Source organism: Phodopus roborovskii, unplaced genomic scaffold (genome assembly GCF_943737965.1).
Source record: "Phodopus roborovskii unplaced genomic scaffold, PHOROB, whole genome shotgun sequence".
Lineage (NCBI taxonomy): Eukaryota > Metazoa > Chordata > Mammalia > Rodentia > Cricetidae > Phodopus > Phodopus roborovskii.
The window spans coordinates 2,339,892-2,357,104 of NW_026126651.1; the positions used below are offsets into that span (position 1 = coordinate 2,339,892).

The 17,213-nt window shown below is 51.5% G+C and overlaps 1 protein-coding gene across 1 annotated transcript; it reads right to left on the reverse strand.

The window, feature by feature from the left end:
* Positions 1–3,713: 3,713 nt before the first annotated feature.
* Positions 3,714–15,643, reverse strand: Nucb1 (nucleobindin 1). The gene is made up of 12 exons (XM_051174161.1): positions 15,500–15,643; positions 12,440–12,547; positions 11,423–11,555; positions 10,085–10,188; positions 9,052–9,237; positions 8,708–8,798; positions 5,521–5,579; positions 5,206–5,298; positions 5,045–5,137; positions 4,633–4,803; positions 4,179–4,266; positions 3,714–3,992 (listed from the first exon to the last, which is right to left on the reverse strand). The coding sequence occupies exons 1-12, from the start codon at positions 15,626–15,628 to the stop codon at positions 3,880–3,882; spliced, it is 1,368 nt and encodes a 455-aa protein (XP_051030118.1). The 5' UTR covers positions 15,629–15,643; the 3' UTR covers positions 3,714–3,879.
* Positions 15,644–17,213: the final 1,570 nt, after the last annotated feature.

Sequence of the window (17,213 nt, forward strand, 5' to 3'; positions counted from 1 at the left end):
GATGGCTCAGCAGTTAAGAGCACTGGCTGTTCTTCCAAGGCCCCCATTCAGTCTCCCATGACAGCTTCGCTCCCCAGCCATCTGTAACTCCCATTCTAGGACATCCAGTGCCTTCCTCTGTCCTCTGTGGGCGCCACACATGCACACGGAGTACCTACATGCAAATAGGCAACCCTTACACACGTAAATAGAAACGAAGAAAGGAGATGAAAGAAGGTGTTGGGCCCCCTAGAACTGGAGTTATAGTGCCGTGAGCCACTCATGGTGTGGGCACTGGGAACCTAACCTTGGTCCACTCCCAGAACCAACTGCTGCGCCTAGATTGTTGTTGTTTTTTTTTTTTTTTTAATTAAAGATTTATGTATTTACTGTAGGGTTCTGCCTCCATGTATTCCTGCCGGCCAGAAGAGGGCACCAGATCTCATTACAGATGGTTGTGAGCCACCATGTGGGTGCTGGGAATTGAACTCAGGACCTTAGGAAGAGCAGTCAGTGCTCTAAACCTCTGAGCCACCTTTCCAGCCCTAGATTATGTCTTTACAAGTCTCTTAAACGATGGAAATTTATTTATCTCTTCTAACTTTTGGAGAGAACCGGAAATACATCTCATTCATACCTCCTCGTCCCTCTTCTCTCATAACAATTTCATTCTGTATTTTCTTCAAATTCACTTAATACTGTCTGATTGTGCCTAGTGTTCATAAGTCACATATTTAGTAAGATATGGGAATATTGCCAGTTATAGTTTTAATTAATCATTGAACTAACTGGTTATGCAACATCCAGCAGTAATCATGATTCCTTCCTGTTTCCATTTAGCCCTTTGATAGAAATGACAGTTCATGTATGTTCCCTGACATAGCTGTCACGGGTGTCCTTGAATAGTCTTCTTGCCTCAGCTTCCCAAGCAGCTAGGATGAGCAGCCTGGACTACAGGCCTGACAGATGGTCCTGCTTCTTAAGACCCTGGAGTTACAGACAGAATCCTCTTTGATACCCTCTGTCCTTTCTTTCATTTTTTTAATTTTTACTTATTTATTTTCTGAGACAGGGTCTTTTTGTAGCTTTGGAGCCTGTCCTGGAACTCGCTCTGTAGACCAGGCTGGCCTCGAACTCACAGAGATCCGCCTGCCTCTGCCTCCCGAGTGCTGGGATCAAAGGCGTGCGCCACCAACTCCCGGCTTTCTTGTGTGTTTTTTCCTGGCTCAGGGCGGACCCCTCTGGGGGGTCATGTTTCTGTTCTGGAAAAGGGAATTACCCAGTTTCTACTTAGAAGGAATTCTTAAGAGGATTAGCTGAGTTCCGTGGCATATTATATAAACACTTATTCTCAACTGGTTGGCTAAGTCCACCTTCAGCAAGACAATATCCAGTCTCTCTTGCCTTGTAGACATTTAAGACATTGGGTCAATGGGGGCTGGAGAGATGGCTCAATAGTTTGGAGCATGTGCAGAGGACTGAGTTTGGGTCCCGGCCTCCACTTGGGCAGCTCACAATCAGTCTGTAATTCCAGCTCCTCCCTCAGTTCTGTGGGCACCTGCTCTCCTGTGGTGAACACACATGGGCAGGTGGGTCTCTGTGAGGTGAAGGTCACACTGGTCTACATAGAGTTACAAGCTAGCCAGAGTTGCATAGTGACAACCTGTCACAAATCAAAAGCAACCAAACAAAAAGGCCTTGGTGTAGGATGGGCTCACAAGGCCCCTCCCCTCTGAGGAGTTCTAGGCAGTTAAGGTTCAACAATGTTTGTTTTTTCTCTCTGTATCACTTATGTGGTACCATCTTAGAGAACAGATACATATGTCCAGTAGCCATGGCTACTAACCAGTGATAGCCAGGCCTATGGTAATGGAACTACCAGCACTTCCTGTAGATAAGAGACTGGTTCCTAAGGTTCCAGCCATTATTCCTCCTGTGCAACCCCAGCTTCAAGTGATCTTGAGAGATGCTAAGGAATATGGACCATGGACAATTAACTGAGAGGTTCTGAGAGGCTTCTATAAGTCACCTGTCATGTGGTGAGGCTTGGTGGTGCAGCTGTTGGGGGGGGGGGTGTGCCCTCATGTAAATGATGACCCTGTCCTTTATCCATACACCAGTTTCATCAGAGAGTGTCCCCATCCCAGATGAGGACAAAGTACCACAGGTAGCCGCCATGGGGTGTTCTTGTGGCCAATGGGACATGAGTGGGAAGCTGCAAGTGAATGAGCTTTGAGTAGATCCTCCCATCAACAAAATCCAGACTGGATGTTGGTGCAGATGTGTGTGGTATCTGCAGTTGTCACGGCTCTGTGGGACCATGAAGGGAGTATAGTGTTCCAGTAACTAACAGCAGATGGGAGACTGGAAGTTTTCCTCATAATCCTGAAGCTAGTGTGCCGTAGACATTTGTGTGGTGTCTGTGTGTGCCACCAGAGAGCTGTGCTTGATGTGTTCAACATAATCCATTTTGTTTGTTTGTTTGTTTGAGACAGGGTTTCTCTGTGTAGTTTTGGCACTCGCTCTGTAGACCAGGCTGGCCTCGAACTCACAGAGCCTGCCTCTGCCTCCCGACATAATCTAGTTTTATTAAGAGTCTTCCTGAGGTTTGGATCTTGCAGAATCGCCTAGGATGTAGAGCAGCAACCCGAAGGGGCCCACCTGTCTCCGCCTCCCCATTGCTGGGGTTACAGATGCTTGCACAAGCAACTAAGCTGTTTTTGTGCCCTCCTCCCTTTTATTTAGACAGGGTGTCACTACGTAGTCTTGGCTTCTTCTCTCTGCTGACAGTAAACAGCCTGCTCCCCCCCCCCTTGGACACAGGGCTTCATGTAGCCCAGGCTGGCCTTCAAATTGTACAGCTTAGGAGGACACTGAACTTGCCTCCACCTTCCAAGGGCTAGGATTAAAGGCATTTAGTCCCATTCCCCATTTAAATGGCCTGCGGGACACAGGGCTTCATGTATGCCGGGCAAGCAGTACACCAACTGAGCCACAGTCCCTCTTTTTCTAAAGTATTCAAGCTATTACATTTTCTTTCACGCTCAGGTTTGGATTCTCTGTCCCCATGGCAACAATGGAGCAGTGAGGGGCTGTTCTGCCAAGCGCAGACAGTCTCTCTGAAGTGAGGCTTAAAGTACCCATAGGAGATTGCAGAGTCCAGGTGGCATGCAGGTGGCTTCCAAGAGGGGCAGTGCGTACACACCGGCATGCTAATGTTTACTTGTACCAGACTATATTTGAATGGTTCCGGAGCACAGAGTAGGACACAGCAGCGTCGTATGAAGCCAGGGAAATGGGTGTACCAACTTCCCGGAGCCCCCTCGAGTGTGGGCTGAGGGCAGTTAGATGTCAGCTATGGTGGAGCTACACCTGGGTACCTTCTGGAGCCATGGGGTAGGTATCGGGCCCAGAAGATCAGGGCGAGGCCGGTGAGGCGGCAATGGAAGCCAGGGGTCCAGGAAGAGCTGATAGTTACTTGAAAGACACTCCAAGTCTCCAGCCTCCAACCACGGAAAGGAACTGAGCCCTCGGGCCCCACAGAAGGCAGACTCAGAGGGACCAAGCCAAGCTCCTGTGACAGGAGGCAAAGTGGCTAAGCCTGAAGAGCTACGACCAGAAAGGCAGGCAGGCCTGAGCAAGCACTCAGGTACAGCAGGGTCTCTTCACTTCAGCTCCTACAGCGAGTCCCTGACAGAATAAGGAAAAGTCAGGAGACAGAAGGAAGGGGCCGGGACCTGGAGGCTGTGAGAGCCGGGACTGTCAGACACAGGCAGGGGTGAGTCCTCTTCTCCTCCCTAGGAAGCCATGCACGCTCAGGCCTCCACAGAGGCCGCAAGGACACTTCATCCAGCCTCCACCACTGTCTGCAGGAACCTGAGGGCTGGGGCCACTGGGAGATCATAAGGGCTGGGAATCCGGCTGGGGCAGCTCAGGGGGCTGTTCTGCGGCCTTCTTTTCAGAAGGAGCCACCTCTTTCTGGTCACCTGCGGGAGCTGGGACAGGAGCATCATCTACAGAGGAAGTAAGGAGATTGATATTAGACAAGAACCCTCCAAAACACAGAAAACAGGATTCCCGGGCCTTCGCCTCCTCCCTCAGACTCGGGGTCACAGTCACCAAGCCTCTTGCCTCTGATTTAGAGGCCCGGGCCCTGGCCTTCCTCCTGCAGACCCAGCCTCCCAGGGTAGAGCCCGTACCTGTGTCGGCCCGGAACTGCAGCTGTCCCTCGGGCCTGGAGGGCGGAGCATTCTGTTCTTGCTTCCTTTGCTCCATCTGCAGAACAGCCTGCAGGAAGTGGGCGCGAGGTCAAGGCCCCAGGAAGACCCCATAGCCAACTGCTAAGTGGCCACAGCCCCTTTCCTCCCCATGGCCTCGGCGCCTCTGCCAGTGAGCTGGGCTTCACGCGAGTTAGCACTGAGTTCTCTCCTGCTGCGCCTCAGGTGCTCCCACCCCAACCCTTGTCCTCCCCTCCTGGGCCCGACTCCCTCACTGGCCTCAAGTAAGATGGCTGCGTCAGGCATCCTCTGCCCTTGCTCGCGATGGAAGCTACCGTAATCTGTGATTATTAACGTGGGAGCTAGAGGCCATCCCACCCTGAAGACGCCCACTTGGATAAAGACAGAGGCCCCATGAGATGGAGACGATGGCCACCTGCTGCAGCTCTCTCTTCTGAGCCTCCAGGCGGTCCTGGGAGCGCCCCAGGGCCTCTGTCTCCCGGCTGAGGCGCTGGGCCTTGGCATTGAGCTCAGCCTCCCTGGCGGCAAGTTCTTCCTCGAAGCGCCTCAGCTCCTCCTCTGTGTAGGCCGGATACATCTCAACTGTCTGCAAGAACCGGACACGGTCAGCTGATCAACTGATCAACGGGGCAACCCCAGGCCCACGGAGGCGGGAGAAGGGTGAGAGGCTGGGGTGCATGTGTGTGCTGCCCGACAGGCACCCAGGGACCTGACTGGGAGTGGACTGGAGCAGGGAGCCGGGCCTGGAGATGGGGTGGGAAATCAGGGAACCCCCAGAGGTCACAGCCGGGAGACTGATACCGAGGTCAGAGTTCCCACGTCCTCACCTTCCATCCTTCCCCAGGGTCCCCAAAGTCCTTCCTCTGTGTGGATGCCAGGAACTCCTCCAGGGTCACAAGACGGTCCTGGTTGGTGTCCACCTAGGGAGCCAGACCGAGGTAAGGGCTGCGCTGAGCCTGCCCCCCCCCCCCAATATGCCCTCTCTCACGTTCTTCATCACGTGCTCCCTCATTCGCAGCCGCTCCTCCTCCATCTCTCTCATGTCATCCTCCTCATTCTTTGGGTCGTATACCTTCTCCAACTGCAGGGTTAAGGGAGAAGCACGAGGCACTGAGAGGCTCAGGGCAGCCCCACTCCCAACCTACACACTCCACCTCCCAGAGGCTTGAAGCTACTATTAACCGCTTTGTCCCCAGGGGCTGCTGGGAGTTGTAGTTTTATCCCGCATTGTCAGTGAACCAGAGGATGTCTTAGGGTGCATGAGGCTAAAGTATGTCCAGCCCAGACCGCTCCCAGCACTCACCTCCTTGGTAAAGAGAGCTTCCAGTTCTTGCTCATCTAGGACTCCATCACTGTTGATGTCTGGGAGATGAGACATGATGTATTATTAGGGGACAGAGGGTTGGATGAGTCTGGTCCCCAAGGAGTTGCGGGTGGATGTGAGGTCTCATAGCAGAGAGCAAGCAGAATGGTGGCCATGGCCAGCGGGCTTCCGTGTCCCGCAGGGCCTGCTGTTATAAGAACCTGTTCTGGCTGGGCGTAATAGCACATGCCTGTAATCTCAGCATCCCTGAAGCAAAGACAGATCTCTTGAGTTTGAGGCTAGCTTGGTTTTCTGAGTTCCAGGGCAACTAGGACTACACAGACAGACCCTGTCTCAAAAACAAAAAAAGAACAATTGTGTAGCAAACAGGGGCCTGAGAATGGAGTCCAGGTGCTCTGTGACCTCTGTCTCTGAGAACCAGGCCAACTCCAGTGGTCAGGGAGGCCCATGCATCATGGGCTGCCGGCCTTGCCCGCCAGCCCCTCAAGGCGACGCCTGACTTAGATCCACTTATGTCTCCTACGCACCAGGCAGCGGCATTTCCTGCCATTCACAAGGCTTCTGGGTTTGGCCCTTGCCTGGCTGTCCAGAAGTCCAGACAGATTCTGTTCATCCTTCACTGAAGGCCAGCAGTGACACCCAGTCACGTCTCTGCCCTAATCCTTCCCTGTGCAGTGTGGACAGGCCCTGGATCCCATTCTCTGTGAGCATGAGTTCCACTCGCCGAGAAGGCTCTTCCCGTGGGGCAGCAGGGATAGAGCCATCATTTTGGAAACCCTTGCTCTTGTAACAGCACTGAAGATGGAGCCAAGGCCTTGCGCGGGAAAGCCAAGCACTCCGTCCCAGCTGTCACTACCCTCACCCTCTCTTTTCACGAGTTGGCATGTCCTTTGTGGACCTGGCTCCTAACTCGGCAGCCACTGGTCATGTGTCTAAAGTCGCAAAGACACCGAGTTCCCTTGCACAGTGTTTACTCAGGGGCCTGGAGCCAGCATCACGGAGCCGGGAAACACAATGGGACACTGACACCCGGGGTGAACTAGGAGCTGCCTGGGGGCACAGAGGTCAGGTTTATTTATTTTTTTGAGACATGGTCTGTGTAGCTCTGGCACTCTATAGACCAGGCTAGCCTTGAACTCAGAGATCCGCCTGCCACTGCACAGGTCTTTTTTTTTTTTTTTTTTTTTAAGATTAGGTCTCCCACCGCTCAGATCGGCCCCCAACATGACCCCTGGGTGAGGGTGACCATGAACTCCGGAGCCTCCCCCAGATCTACAGCCTGCTCAGGTGCCAGGTGTGCTGAATCCACTGTTCTTGGCTCAAAGTTCCAGTTTTGCACTATTAAAAAGTATCTAGGAATTATTTGTGCAGCAGAATACTATACCCAGAGCTGGAGTCAAAGGTCAGTGTGTGAGTGTTTGCCCTGCATTATGAGGTTCCATTTCTGGCAACAAATCCAGCCAAATCTACCACTTGCTACAGAAATTCATACTTAAAATCACTATGGGCACCTGAGCCTTAGACGTCCCAGCTCTCTGGCTCACTCCCGTGCTTGGCGTAACATACCTTTGTCTTCCTTGTGTGCATGTGTAGGCATGTGGGCACGTGGGTATGAGTGCTGGTGCCTTCAGGGCCAGGGGCATCGGACACCTGGGGGCTGGTGTGGGTGTGTTCCAGGTGCTTTGTGTGCAGTCGTGGGGCGTGGATGCAAGCGTGCACAGCTATGGAGGGCAAAAACCAGCACGTCTGTCCTCATTTTCTTTCAGAGGGGCCTCTCGTTGGCCTGAAACTGCAAGTTGGGCAGGCTAGCTGGCCTATGAGCTTGGAAGGCCCTGCCTACCTCTGCCTTCTACTTCACCTAACTGAGTTATAGGTAGACACTGTCTCACCTGACTTGTGGGTTCTGGGGACCTGAATTTAGTTTCTTATACGTTTAAGACTAACAATTTACCAATTGAACCATTTCCCTATTCCCTAAATTTAAAAAAGTACACACTGTGTACAGTGGTGCACCCCTTTAATCCCTGTACTTGGGAGGCAGAGGCAGGCAGATTTCTATGAGTTCAAGGCCAGCCTGGCCTACAGAGAGAGTTCCAGGATAGCCAGACCCTGATTTTTTTTTTTTTTTTTCCTTTTTCTTTTCCTTTGCAGATAAGGTCTGCATAGCTTTGGCTGTCCTGAAACTCTGTAGACCAAGCTGGCCTTGAACTCAGAGATCTTCTGCCTGTCTCTACTTCTCTTGTAGATCTGCCTGCCTCTGCCTCCCAAGCGATGAGACTAAAGGCGTGTGCCACCACCGCCCGGCATTTGTCTCTACTTCTCAAGTGCTGGGATTAAAGGCACACACCACCACCACCCAGCAAGAGCCTGTCTTAAGAAAAAATTTATGTTTTTAAAAACTGAGTGCACGTGTGTGCTCGAGTGTGGGTGCACCTGTGACACAACAGAAGCATGGAGGTCAGAGGTCAACATGTGGGAGTTGGTTCTTTCCTTCCATCATGTTCTACAAATCAAACTCAGGTTGCCAGCCTTACACAGCACTCTTGGGAGACCCAGGCTTCTGGGCTACTGTAGAAGCCATAAATTTCACTCTCTCAAGCCTGAAAACTTCAATTCCCTGTTGGGAAGGAGACAAAAACAACTTGATGTGTATGGGTGTTTTGCCTGCATGTATGTATGTGTACCATGTATGTGTATAGTGTCCTCAGAGGCCAAGATGGCACTGGATCCCCTGGAACAGTTACTAGAGAGGGCTGTGAGCAGCACATGAGCGCTGGGGGCCTCTGGGAGAGCAGCCAGTGCTCTTAACTGCTGAGCCTTCTCTCCAGGCCCTCTACCTCCCATAAGCACTTTTTTGTCCCTGAGACTCTTGGGAGTTGTAGTTCTTTATGTACTCCTTAAGTCTGGTCTGCTCAGTTGGAGAACATGGCCATTCCTTAGAATACAGAGGAAAATGATATTGAGGGAAAAGGCTTGGCCCTTCCATGGAAGATCCCAGGCTTAACAACAGGGAGTATGAGGGCCTTTGGCCAGTCAGGATGAGGAGGTCGTCTGGTAGGGCTCACAAAGCCCTACTGGAAGGGGTAGACTCCCCGTGCCATTCATGCCCCAGGACCATCAGGGCCTCTGACGGCAGCCTGGCTCTGGAACACCCTCCCCATCTTACCATGCAGTATGAAGAAGGTCTTGGGGTTGAACCTGTTGGGGTCCAACCCATCCAGCTCCTCCCACACCTCCTTCAACTGGGCTTGGCTGCCCTGTGGAGAATAATAGCAGGAGCTTGTAAATGTAAACAATGAATCTGTATCAACAGGTCAGACAGTCCTATGTGCCTGTCCAATAAACTTTAGTCTCCTTAGGCCAGAACTACAACTCCCAGCCACCTTTGGAGTATTTTCATAGAGTTAGATGGACTTTTGCTTCAAGGCCTCTTGGGAGTTGTAGTTTTATACCTGCATTTTTTCCCCCTGCTTAGAAGAAGGACATGGTAAAGCACACACGGGTCCTTACAGGGACATTGACTTTGGGGTGTTCCCGGTGTCTGCGTTGTTGCTCTTGTAGCTTCCTCTCGGCCTCCTTCCGCTGCTCCTCTCCCAGAGACTCCAGATAACGCCTTCTCTCGTGTTCCTTGAGCATCTCATAGCGCTTGAACTCTTCGTGATGTGCGGCGTCATACTGGGCCAGGTCTCGGGTGGCCTGTGGAGAGGCAAGAGGGTCTCGCTCCTCCTGTCTTCCTGACACCGGCATGACCCACAGCAAACCCTCGGCTGCTTTCCCAAAGTGATGACGGTTCTACTGTAGCAACTGGATGTGAATATTCCAAGTCCTCCACCAGCTCAGCGCTTCAGTAATGAGCAGGGGACGGCACGTGAGGGGCTTAAGAGGGAAAGCAGCATAGCTTGGGTAGCCAAGAAATGTCAGGAAGGAGCCAGCCTGCAATCAAAGTGCTTGGAAGGCTGAGGCAGGAGGAGAGCAAATTCTAAGCCAGCCTGGGCTACCTATTAAGATACTGGCTCAAAACAAATCTTGTTTTTCTGTTAGTTTTTCAAGACAGGGCTTCCTTGTGTAACCCTGGATGTCTTCTTGGAACTTGCTCTGTGGAACAGGCTGGCCTTGAACCCACAGAGATCAGCCTGCCTCTGCCTCCCAAGTGCTGGGAATAAAGGTGTGAGCTAAAACAAACCTCATGAGACAATTAATTCATGCTCTCCGAAGCTACTAAGTTTGTAATTAGTTACCACTGCAGCAACAAGGTACTAATAGTTGTTATGGGAACAGCTGCACTACCCAGGTGGCTATGCACCAAGGGACAACTGTCAATGCCAGACAAGTTTTGCTTGCTCCATCAGGAGGAAGTCTTAGGTACGTAATGGATGAACCGAGGGCTGCCGCAGAGCACACGACAATGCGAGAACAGGCCCGCTCACACAGCCCGAGTCACCTGCTTCCCATGGAAAAGCAGGAGGGCACCGAGAGCCCATTCAGACCCACACCCTGCAGGACCCTCAGCTCAGCTCAGCTGGCTCCCTCCTCCTCACAGTACCGTCTGGATCAGCAGCTCTAGGTCCCGAGCCTCGAATGTGTGCTGGTTCTGAGGGTCCAGGTGCTCAAACTGCTTCAGGAGGTTCAGGTGGTCCACCTGCAGGGCTGGATACGGGGAAAGCAATCAAAACAACACCCTGACTCAGGGCAGTGCACAGAGGGAAGTCACAGCAGGCCTAGCAGGTGAGGAGGACTCGTGCAAGCCTGGGGCAGTGCCTGAGGGTGTGATGGAGGAGGGGAGGGAGCCCTCCACCGACTCCGATGCACCACATAACGGTAACCTCAGTGGCAGCCATCCATGCCAGGCCTTGCTCTTAATGGCACCTTAATACAAGTCCCTGCCTCACCACTGTAACCTAGTAACGTGGGCCATGGCCAGCCCTGATAGCGGTGGTGAGTGTACATGTGTGTCATTCAGGTTGTATGTCACTCATCGTGCTACCAAGGCTTGGCAGTGAGCGCCTTACTGGCTGAGCCATCTTGCCAAGCCCTAAACCACTCATTTAAAACATGCAGTTTGGTGGGTTTTAGTACATTCACAGGTACACACAAGCACCACCACCATGACTTTTTAGGATACTGCTGTCATCCCCAAAGAACCATGCTGAGGGGCGGTGCTGGCGCATGACTTTAGTCCCAGCAAAACAAAACAAAGAACATGCCCCATGTAGGCAGGCCTGGTGAGACAGGTGGAGGGTATGTCCCGGGCTGGTCCGGGGCACAGGGTTGGTTAAGTAGACTGCTGCAGTGGAGTACCTTCCTAGACTATAGTACCCGATTGATTTTATGCGCGAGCGCGCGTGTGTCTGTGCGTGCTCACGTGTGCTTTGCACGTGTGCTCATGTGTGTGCGTATGCATGTGTGTGTGTGCGTGTGGGTGTACATGTCACAGTTCATGTGAAGGTCAGGTCAACTTTATGGAGTGGGTTGTCTCCTCCCCAGCATATGCAGTTCCAGGGATCGAACTCAGGTCATCAAGCTTGGGGGCGAGCACCTTTACCCATCTCACAGGTCCTTATTACAGTCCAATAAAGATATTTAAAAGAGAAAGTAGTAACATGTGGCGGCCCATGCTAGCGCTCAAGGATCAGGAGCTCAAGGTCATCCTTGGCTACACAGTAAGTCTCAGGCCAGCCTAGCTGTATGAGACCTTGACTCAGAAAGACAGACTTGCCACAAACCTTCTAGAAATAAACAAAAGGGGGAACAAAGCAGACTGTCAGGTGAAAATGTGCCAGGAAGAAAAGAAAGAAATCCCGAGTAATTGCTTTCCCAAGAGGCCACAGCACCACCCGCCCAGTACAAAGCTGCCCAGACACCGGCCATCACCCATACTCACTGGGCTCCTGCTTTGCATCCATTTTGGCTTTGAGCAGCATCCGCAGCCTTGATACCTCCTGTCGCTTGAGCTCGTCTAGCTTGGTGCGGACATGGTGGCTGACGAAGTCTAGCTCTCGGCTCAGCTTTCCACTCTTCAAGGACAGGAAAGAAGGTTTCCCAGTCGGTTCTCACCATAGGACCTTTCCACACGTGGCCACCGACTTAACTGCCACTTCTCTCCAGTCAGTTCTGTCTTTCAGTACTCAGCAGGGAAGCATCCCCAGGCATCACCTTCACCCCACACGCAGGGCTGCGGCCTTTTGCGCTCTCTGGGACTGACAAGACTGGTATCTCGACTCTATACTCCTCCGTCAGAGCTGACCCTGGCCTCTCCTGCTCACAGCACTCCAGGGCCCAGTGTCCCTGCATCCCTGCCTGCCCCTCAGTCCCACGGAGCTGCCCGCAGACACCTGGAGGCACCAGATCTGTTACCTGGGATGCTCAAGACTGTCTGTCAACGTGACAAAACCGAGAATTATCCAGAGGACAGCCGTTTGAGCATGTCTACGAGGGAGTTTCTAAACGGGCTTCATTAAAGGGGTGGTGGCATTATCCCATGAGCTGGGCTCCAGAGCTGAGCATAAAGCAACATGCATTCTTCTCTTTGACTGTGGATACAAGATAGAGGCTGCCTCACACTCCTAACGCCACTTCTACGATGCACCGTGCCTGTGAACTGCGCACAAGGGTAAATTCCTCCTCAAATTGCTTTTGGCAAGTATTTTGTCACAGCCATGCGAGGAAAAAAAAAAAAAAAAAAGCTTAAGCCAGAGCCAATCAGATGAGGCAGGTAAGAACTCAAGGAGAGCCAAGGCTACCTCATAACAGATGGGAAACCGAGGCACAGCTGTCCAGTGGTAGGAGCTGAGAACTCATGTCATGTTTAAATGTACCTTTTGGGTCCCCAGACACCTTCCCAGCGGTGGCTGAGAAACTCCCTAGAGCACACCCTCCCGCTAACCCATGCCTGGCGCACCTTGATGTCCTCAGCATTGGCAGCTTGCAGCTTCTCACGGAAGTGCCCATCGGTCTCTAGTACATTGATGACCTCCTGGAGGTATCGATGGTAGTATAGGCCTGTGTCCTGGGGAACAAGGGCAAACATAGCAACATCTGCCTTACCTTCTGTTTCCTTCCCTCAGCCAGGACCACAGCTCAGCTCCTAAGCTGCCGCTGAGTAGCCTCGTATCCTCCTCACACAACAGGAGGCCTGCTTTACAAGGTGGCTACTCCAGAGCCAGCCAGAGCCAGTCAGTCCAGTTCCAACCCAGCCTTCTGCCAGTATCCACCTCCTAGAAGGTTCTATGGCATGGCACTCAAGAAATGAAACATGGGGAAGCTGCAGAGATGATTAAGGGGCACAACGCTTCTCACACGAGCATCTGAGTTAGAGCCAGAACCTACTTTTAAAAATGCCGGCATGGCTGGGTGTTGGTGGCGCACGCCTTTAGTCCTAGCACTTGGGAGGCAGAGGCAGGCAGATCTCTGTGAGTTCGAGGCCAGCTAGTTCCAGGACAGGCTCCAAAACAATACAGAGAAACCCTGTCTCAAAAAAAAAAAAAAAAAAAAAAAAAAAAAAATGCCAGCATAGACAGAGTCGGTAAACATAATCCCACCAAGTTGGAAAGCCTAACTGGTCAGAGCCAGCAGCTGCTTTAATCCTAGCCATGCTACTTAGCAGATTAAAGACTCATGTGGTCATAAAAAGTTAGAGATAGACAGTAAAGACAGATTCAGAGAAACAAAACCTCTAAACGGTTTACAGTACGTTTAAAAATATATGTAGGCTTGGAAGAGAAAAGAAAAAGGACAGTGTCATTAAAAAGAAATAGGCAGGGTGGCACACACCTTTAATCCTAGCATTGCAGAGGCAGTCGGATCTCTGAGTTCAAGGCCAGCCTGGTCTACAGAGCGAGTTCCAGGACAGCCAGGGCTGTTACACAGAGAAACCCTGTCTCAAAAATCCAAAAAACAAACAAAAAAAGAATTGAAGATCAAATTTTCCCAGTTAGAGAGAACACACCCTGGAATTGAGTCAGTAGGATCAACAGGATTAACGATCAGAAGCCTGAGGGTCAGCAGTCACCCTGGTCATTGCAGTCAGGGCACACACGTTGCCTTGGTTCCTGAGGGCCAAGCTTGCTTTCTAGATTTATTTTATTCATGCGGGTGTTTTGTGCACATGTCTGTATAACACATGCAGGCCTGGTGGCTAGGGAAGTGGAAGTGGCGAGCCTCCATGGGGGGGCGGGGAATCGAACCCAGTTCTTCACAGGGACAAGCACTCTGAACCACGGAGCCAACTCTCCAGCCCCTGAGGATCAACACGTTTTTAAAAAAGAAACCAAGCAGGTGTGTGCCACCATGGTCTGGCTTTGAGCTGCTATCTTAACTTTGTCTCCCGTCCTTTACAGTTGGGTTACCTTCAGATGACTCTGTGACAATCTAACACATCTAACTGGTTCCTTTGATCTTATTCCAAGGCCTGGAAGTCACCGTGGATGGACCCGCTTCAACTGTAAGTAGTCAGATTTACTCAACACCGACCTAAGCATAAACACTGAAATCTAAATGGTCTTACGCTCTCAAATGTGGGATGTTAGACAGCACAGGCAGGTTTAGGGGTCACTGAAGATAACCCCCCCTTCCTAATCAGGTCATACGTCCTTAGATTTAGAGTAGCATATGAAAGGGATATGATGGGGGGGATAGGATAGATAGCTGGGCTTCGTGAGGTCCATTAAAGGGAAGCTACTGCCTCCTGTCAAAAATACAGAATATGGATGGATTCGTTCTAAACAGCCCAAAACATTGTATACTACTATTGCCCCTCCCCACAAGTCCATCCAAGCCCTGCTGTGGTGGGGATACCTTTAATCCCATCACTCAGGATGCAGAGGCAGGTGGATCTCTGAGTTCTAGGCCAGCCTGGTCTACAGAGAGTTTTCCAGGCCAACCAGAGCTACATAGAGAAACCCTGTCTTGCAGGGGGGGGGGAGAGTCCATCCAACATCCCGTGACTAAGCACCCACTGCTCAAGGCGGCTGATTCACCTCAAGGCATGCTAAGGGATAGGAGGAGCCGAGGCCATTTCCCTAATGAGGTAAGGTATTTCCAGGCCAGAAGCTGATCTTCACTCCTGAACCTGCCACTTTTCAGAATTCTCATTCAAAAGCATAACATTTCCTTCCCTCCCTTCTCTGGGTATCAGCAAAACTTCTTGCTTGACCCAGAACATTCTGAACTTCTCAGAAGTCCTCAGGTATATGCAGCTGCTTAAGACCTACAATGCTCAATCTCAAAAAGCCTGGCTTTGCCTTTCTCTCCCATCAACCCCCTCTTCCTGGAACCTGCCAACACTGTCTTATTAGTCCTATTATTTTTCTCTGAAGCTATAACACAATGGTATTCAAGATTTCACAGAGTGTACTAACTAACACCTTACAGGAGGTCATGCTACTACACAGGAGCTTGGAACCGCCTGTCTCAGGAGGTGCAACAGCTTACATTGCTAGGCAAAGTGACAGGAAGAACTAGACCATAAACCAGGTACCTGGACTTCGAAAGTTCCAACTCTCCAGAGAACAAAGGTTTCACAGGGTTGGATACACATTTGTTGAAATGAGTAAATCAGCAGTTTCCATGTCCTTTTCCCATTTAAACTACACCTCCCATGAGCTCTGTGAAGCAGGAATGCCCCAGCTAGGTAGTATCATCCAACTGCCTATGGTGCTACTGGGAAATGTAGTTTTTCTTTTGGTTTCCTACATTGCCGGTTAAGCAGGGTTTTAAGCTCAGAGGGGTTTAGGTAAGGCAGTGACTTGGGTTTTCATTTGGGGTCTACCTTGATTTCCATATCTCAAAGACAGGGTGGGCAGGTCTGCTTCTTTGTTTCACCCACACTTCTGCAAAGGCAGGCAGGTGAACCACAAGCCTCAGTGTTAAAAGGGGATCCCTGGAGTTTTTCACCAGGGCCTTGGGGATGGCAAGCCTGCACTACTGCAAACACACTGGGGCATGGGGCAGGGCTACTCACCGGACTCTCAGTGGCCTGGCTGTCCTCCTGATGGGGTGCCGCGCGGTCCAGAGGCACCCCCAGCACAACTGACAGCATCAGTAGAGGCGGTAGAAGGAAAGAGGCCCCGCGGGGCACAGAGGTAGGCATCGTGGCTGGTCCGTGAGCAGAGCTGGAGAATGGTTTTTTGAGACAAGCGTTAAGTAGCCCAGGTTGGCTTTGAATTCCTGATCCCCTTGCCTCTCCCTCCCAAACGACTTAGAGTCGCAATTCCCCGGGCTAAGGATGTGCCAACCCCCTATCCGGCTGGGCAGACGACTGTGTACGCCATCCGCAGTGCCATCTCCTTTTGCAAAAATGAAGACTGCAAGTGTTGGTCACCTGCCTGGATCCCAGGATGCCAGGCCTCCAGCCTCCCTTTCCTACAGAGCAACCCCGTAGATCGTCATCCCGGCTTCCTCAAGGTGGGGAATTCTGCCCTGGATTGAGATCCCAGGCCCCTAGCCTCTCCTTCTCAAGGGACCACCGAGACCTGAAATCCTTGCAAGTACCCGGAGCTCCAGCCCTCGGCTCTCCCCTACCTAAGCCCCTCACCTCTCCTAGCAGAGGGCGTTTTCCCACGCTGGGACCTCCGGCTTCTGGTGATTTCCCTCCTAAGTCACTCCCACTTTTCCACCCGCCCCCAGAGTACTGATTGGTCCACGCTAGCTCAGAGCTTCCGCCCGCGTTAGCGGCCCCGCCCCTTTCCGATGAGGTTCCCTTACTTTCGAAAATCTCTCCTGCTTTCTCGGAAACTCACATTCTTCAACGTGACATATCCTGCGTCGTTTTCAAATAAAAGTCAAAGCACTGCATGCAGGGGTGAGGGGTGGGGCAGCTATTGCGGACATCTTGCCGCTTTGTGTCCTGGGAATTGTAGTTTTCTCATTTATTTTTGCTCCGCAAGTTCCTGCAAGTTAGAACCTTAGTGGTAGGCAACTGTATAGCATATTGTCATTATATTTTAGACAGGCCAGAACTCTGTATAGACCAGGCTGACCTCGAGGTCCTGCTTCTGACTCCCAAGTGCTGAGTTTAAAATACGAACCCCTCTTTTTTTTTTTAATGCATCCCAAAATAAGAATGTGTGTAGAGGAGGAATACTTTTTCTCGGCACTCTGTTTTGTTTTGTTTTTTCAAGATAGGGTTTCTCTGTGTAACAGGTCTGGCTGTCGGGCTGGCCTTGAACTCATAGAGATCTGCCTGTCTCTGCCTCTCAAGGGCTGGGATTAAGGCATGTGCCACCCCGCCGAACTGATTTTCCTGGCACTCTTGTCTCAACCTCCCATGTCCTAGAATTACAGGCATAAGCCTTAAACCTTGATTTTATAAATTTCTCCAATGCTCTATATTTCTAGATGGATACTCTTGGTCCCTTTAAGGAACGTTGACTTGGTGGTTCCAATTCAGAACCCCCAGAACAAGAGATCTGTCTGCTTGAGTGGCCTGGAGGCATTACTCTGTTGGACATGGACCGTGAGGGGCCAAGAGGGCCAAGAAGAGGGCAAGTCTCTGTGGGAATCCCTTCTGCCGAGTGTCCGGCTAGGTTTAGAGTTCCCGCATCGCGGCAAAGCCCTGAGATCCAAGCTGGCACTAGGGATGGGTGGGCACCTCTGGGATTCCAGACAGGTGGATGCTGAAGGCTTGGGATCTGTGACTCTAAGCCTCGAGTCCCAATACTTAGAATAGAAGCAGG

What these genes read in the sequence shown, in the direction of transcription:
- Nucb1 (XM_051174161.1), bottom strand. Translation starts at nt 15,628, where the DNA reads ATGCCTACCTCTGTGCCCCGCGGGGCCTCTTTCCTTCTACCGCCTCTA. An exon ending in CCAATGCTGAGGACATCAAG is followed by an intron (nt 11,556 to 12,439) that starts GTGCGCCAGGCA and finishes CTGTCCTTGAAG; the next exon opens with AGTGGAAAGCTGAGCCGAGA. An exon ending in GGGAGCACGTGATGAAGAAC is followed by an intron (nt 5,138 to 5,205) that starts GTGAGAGAGGGC and finishes CTGGCTCCCTAG; the next exon opens with GTGGACACCAACCAGGACCG.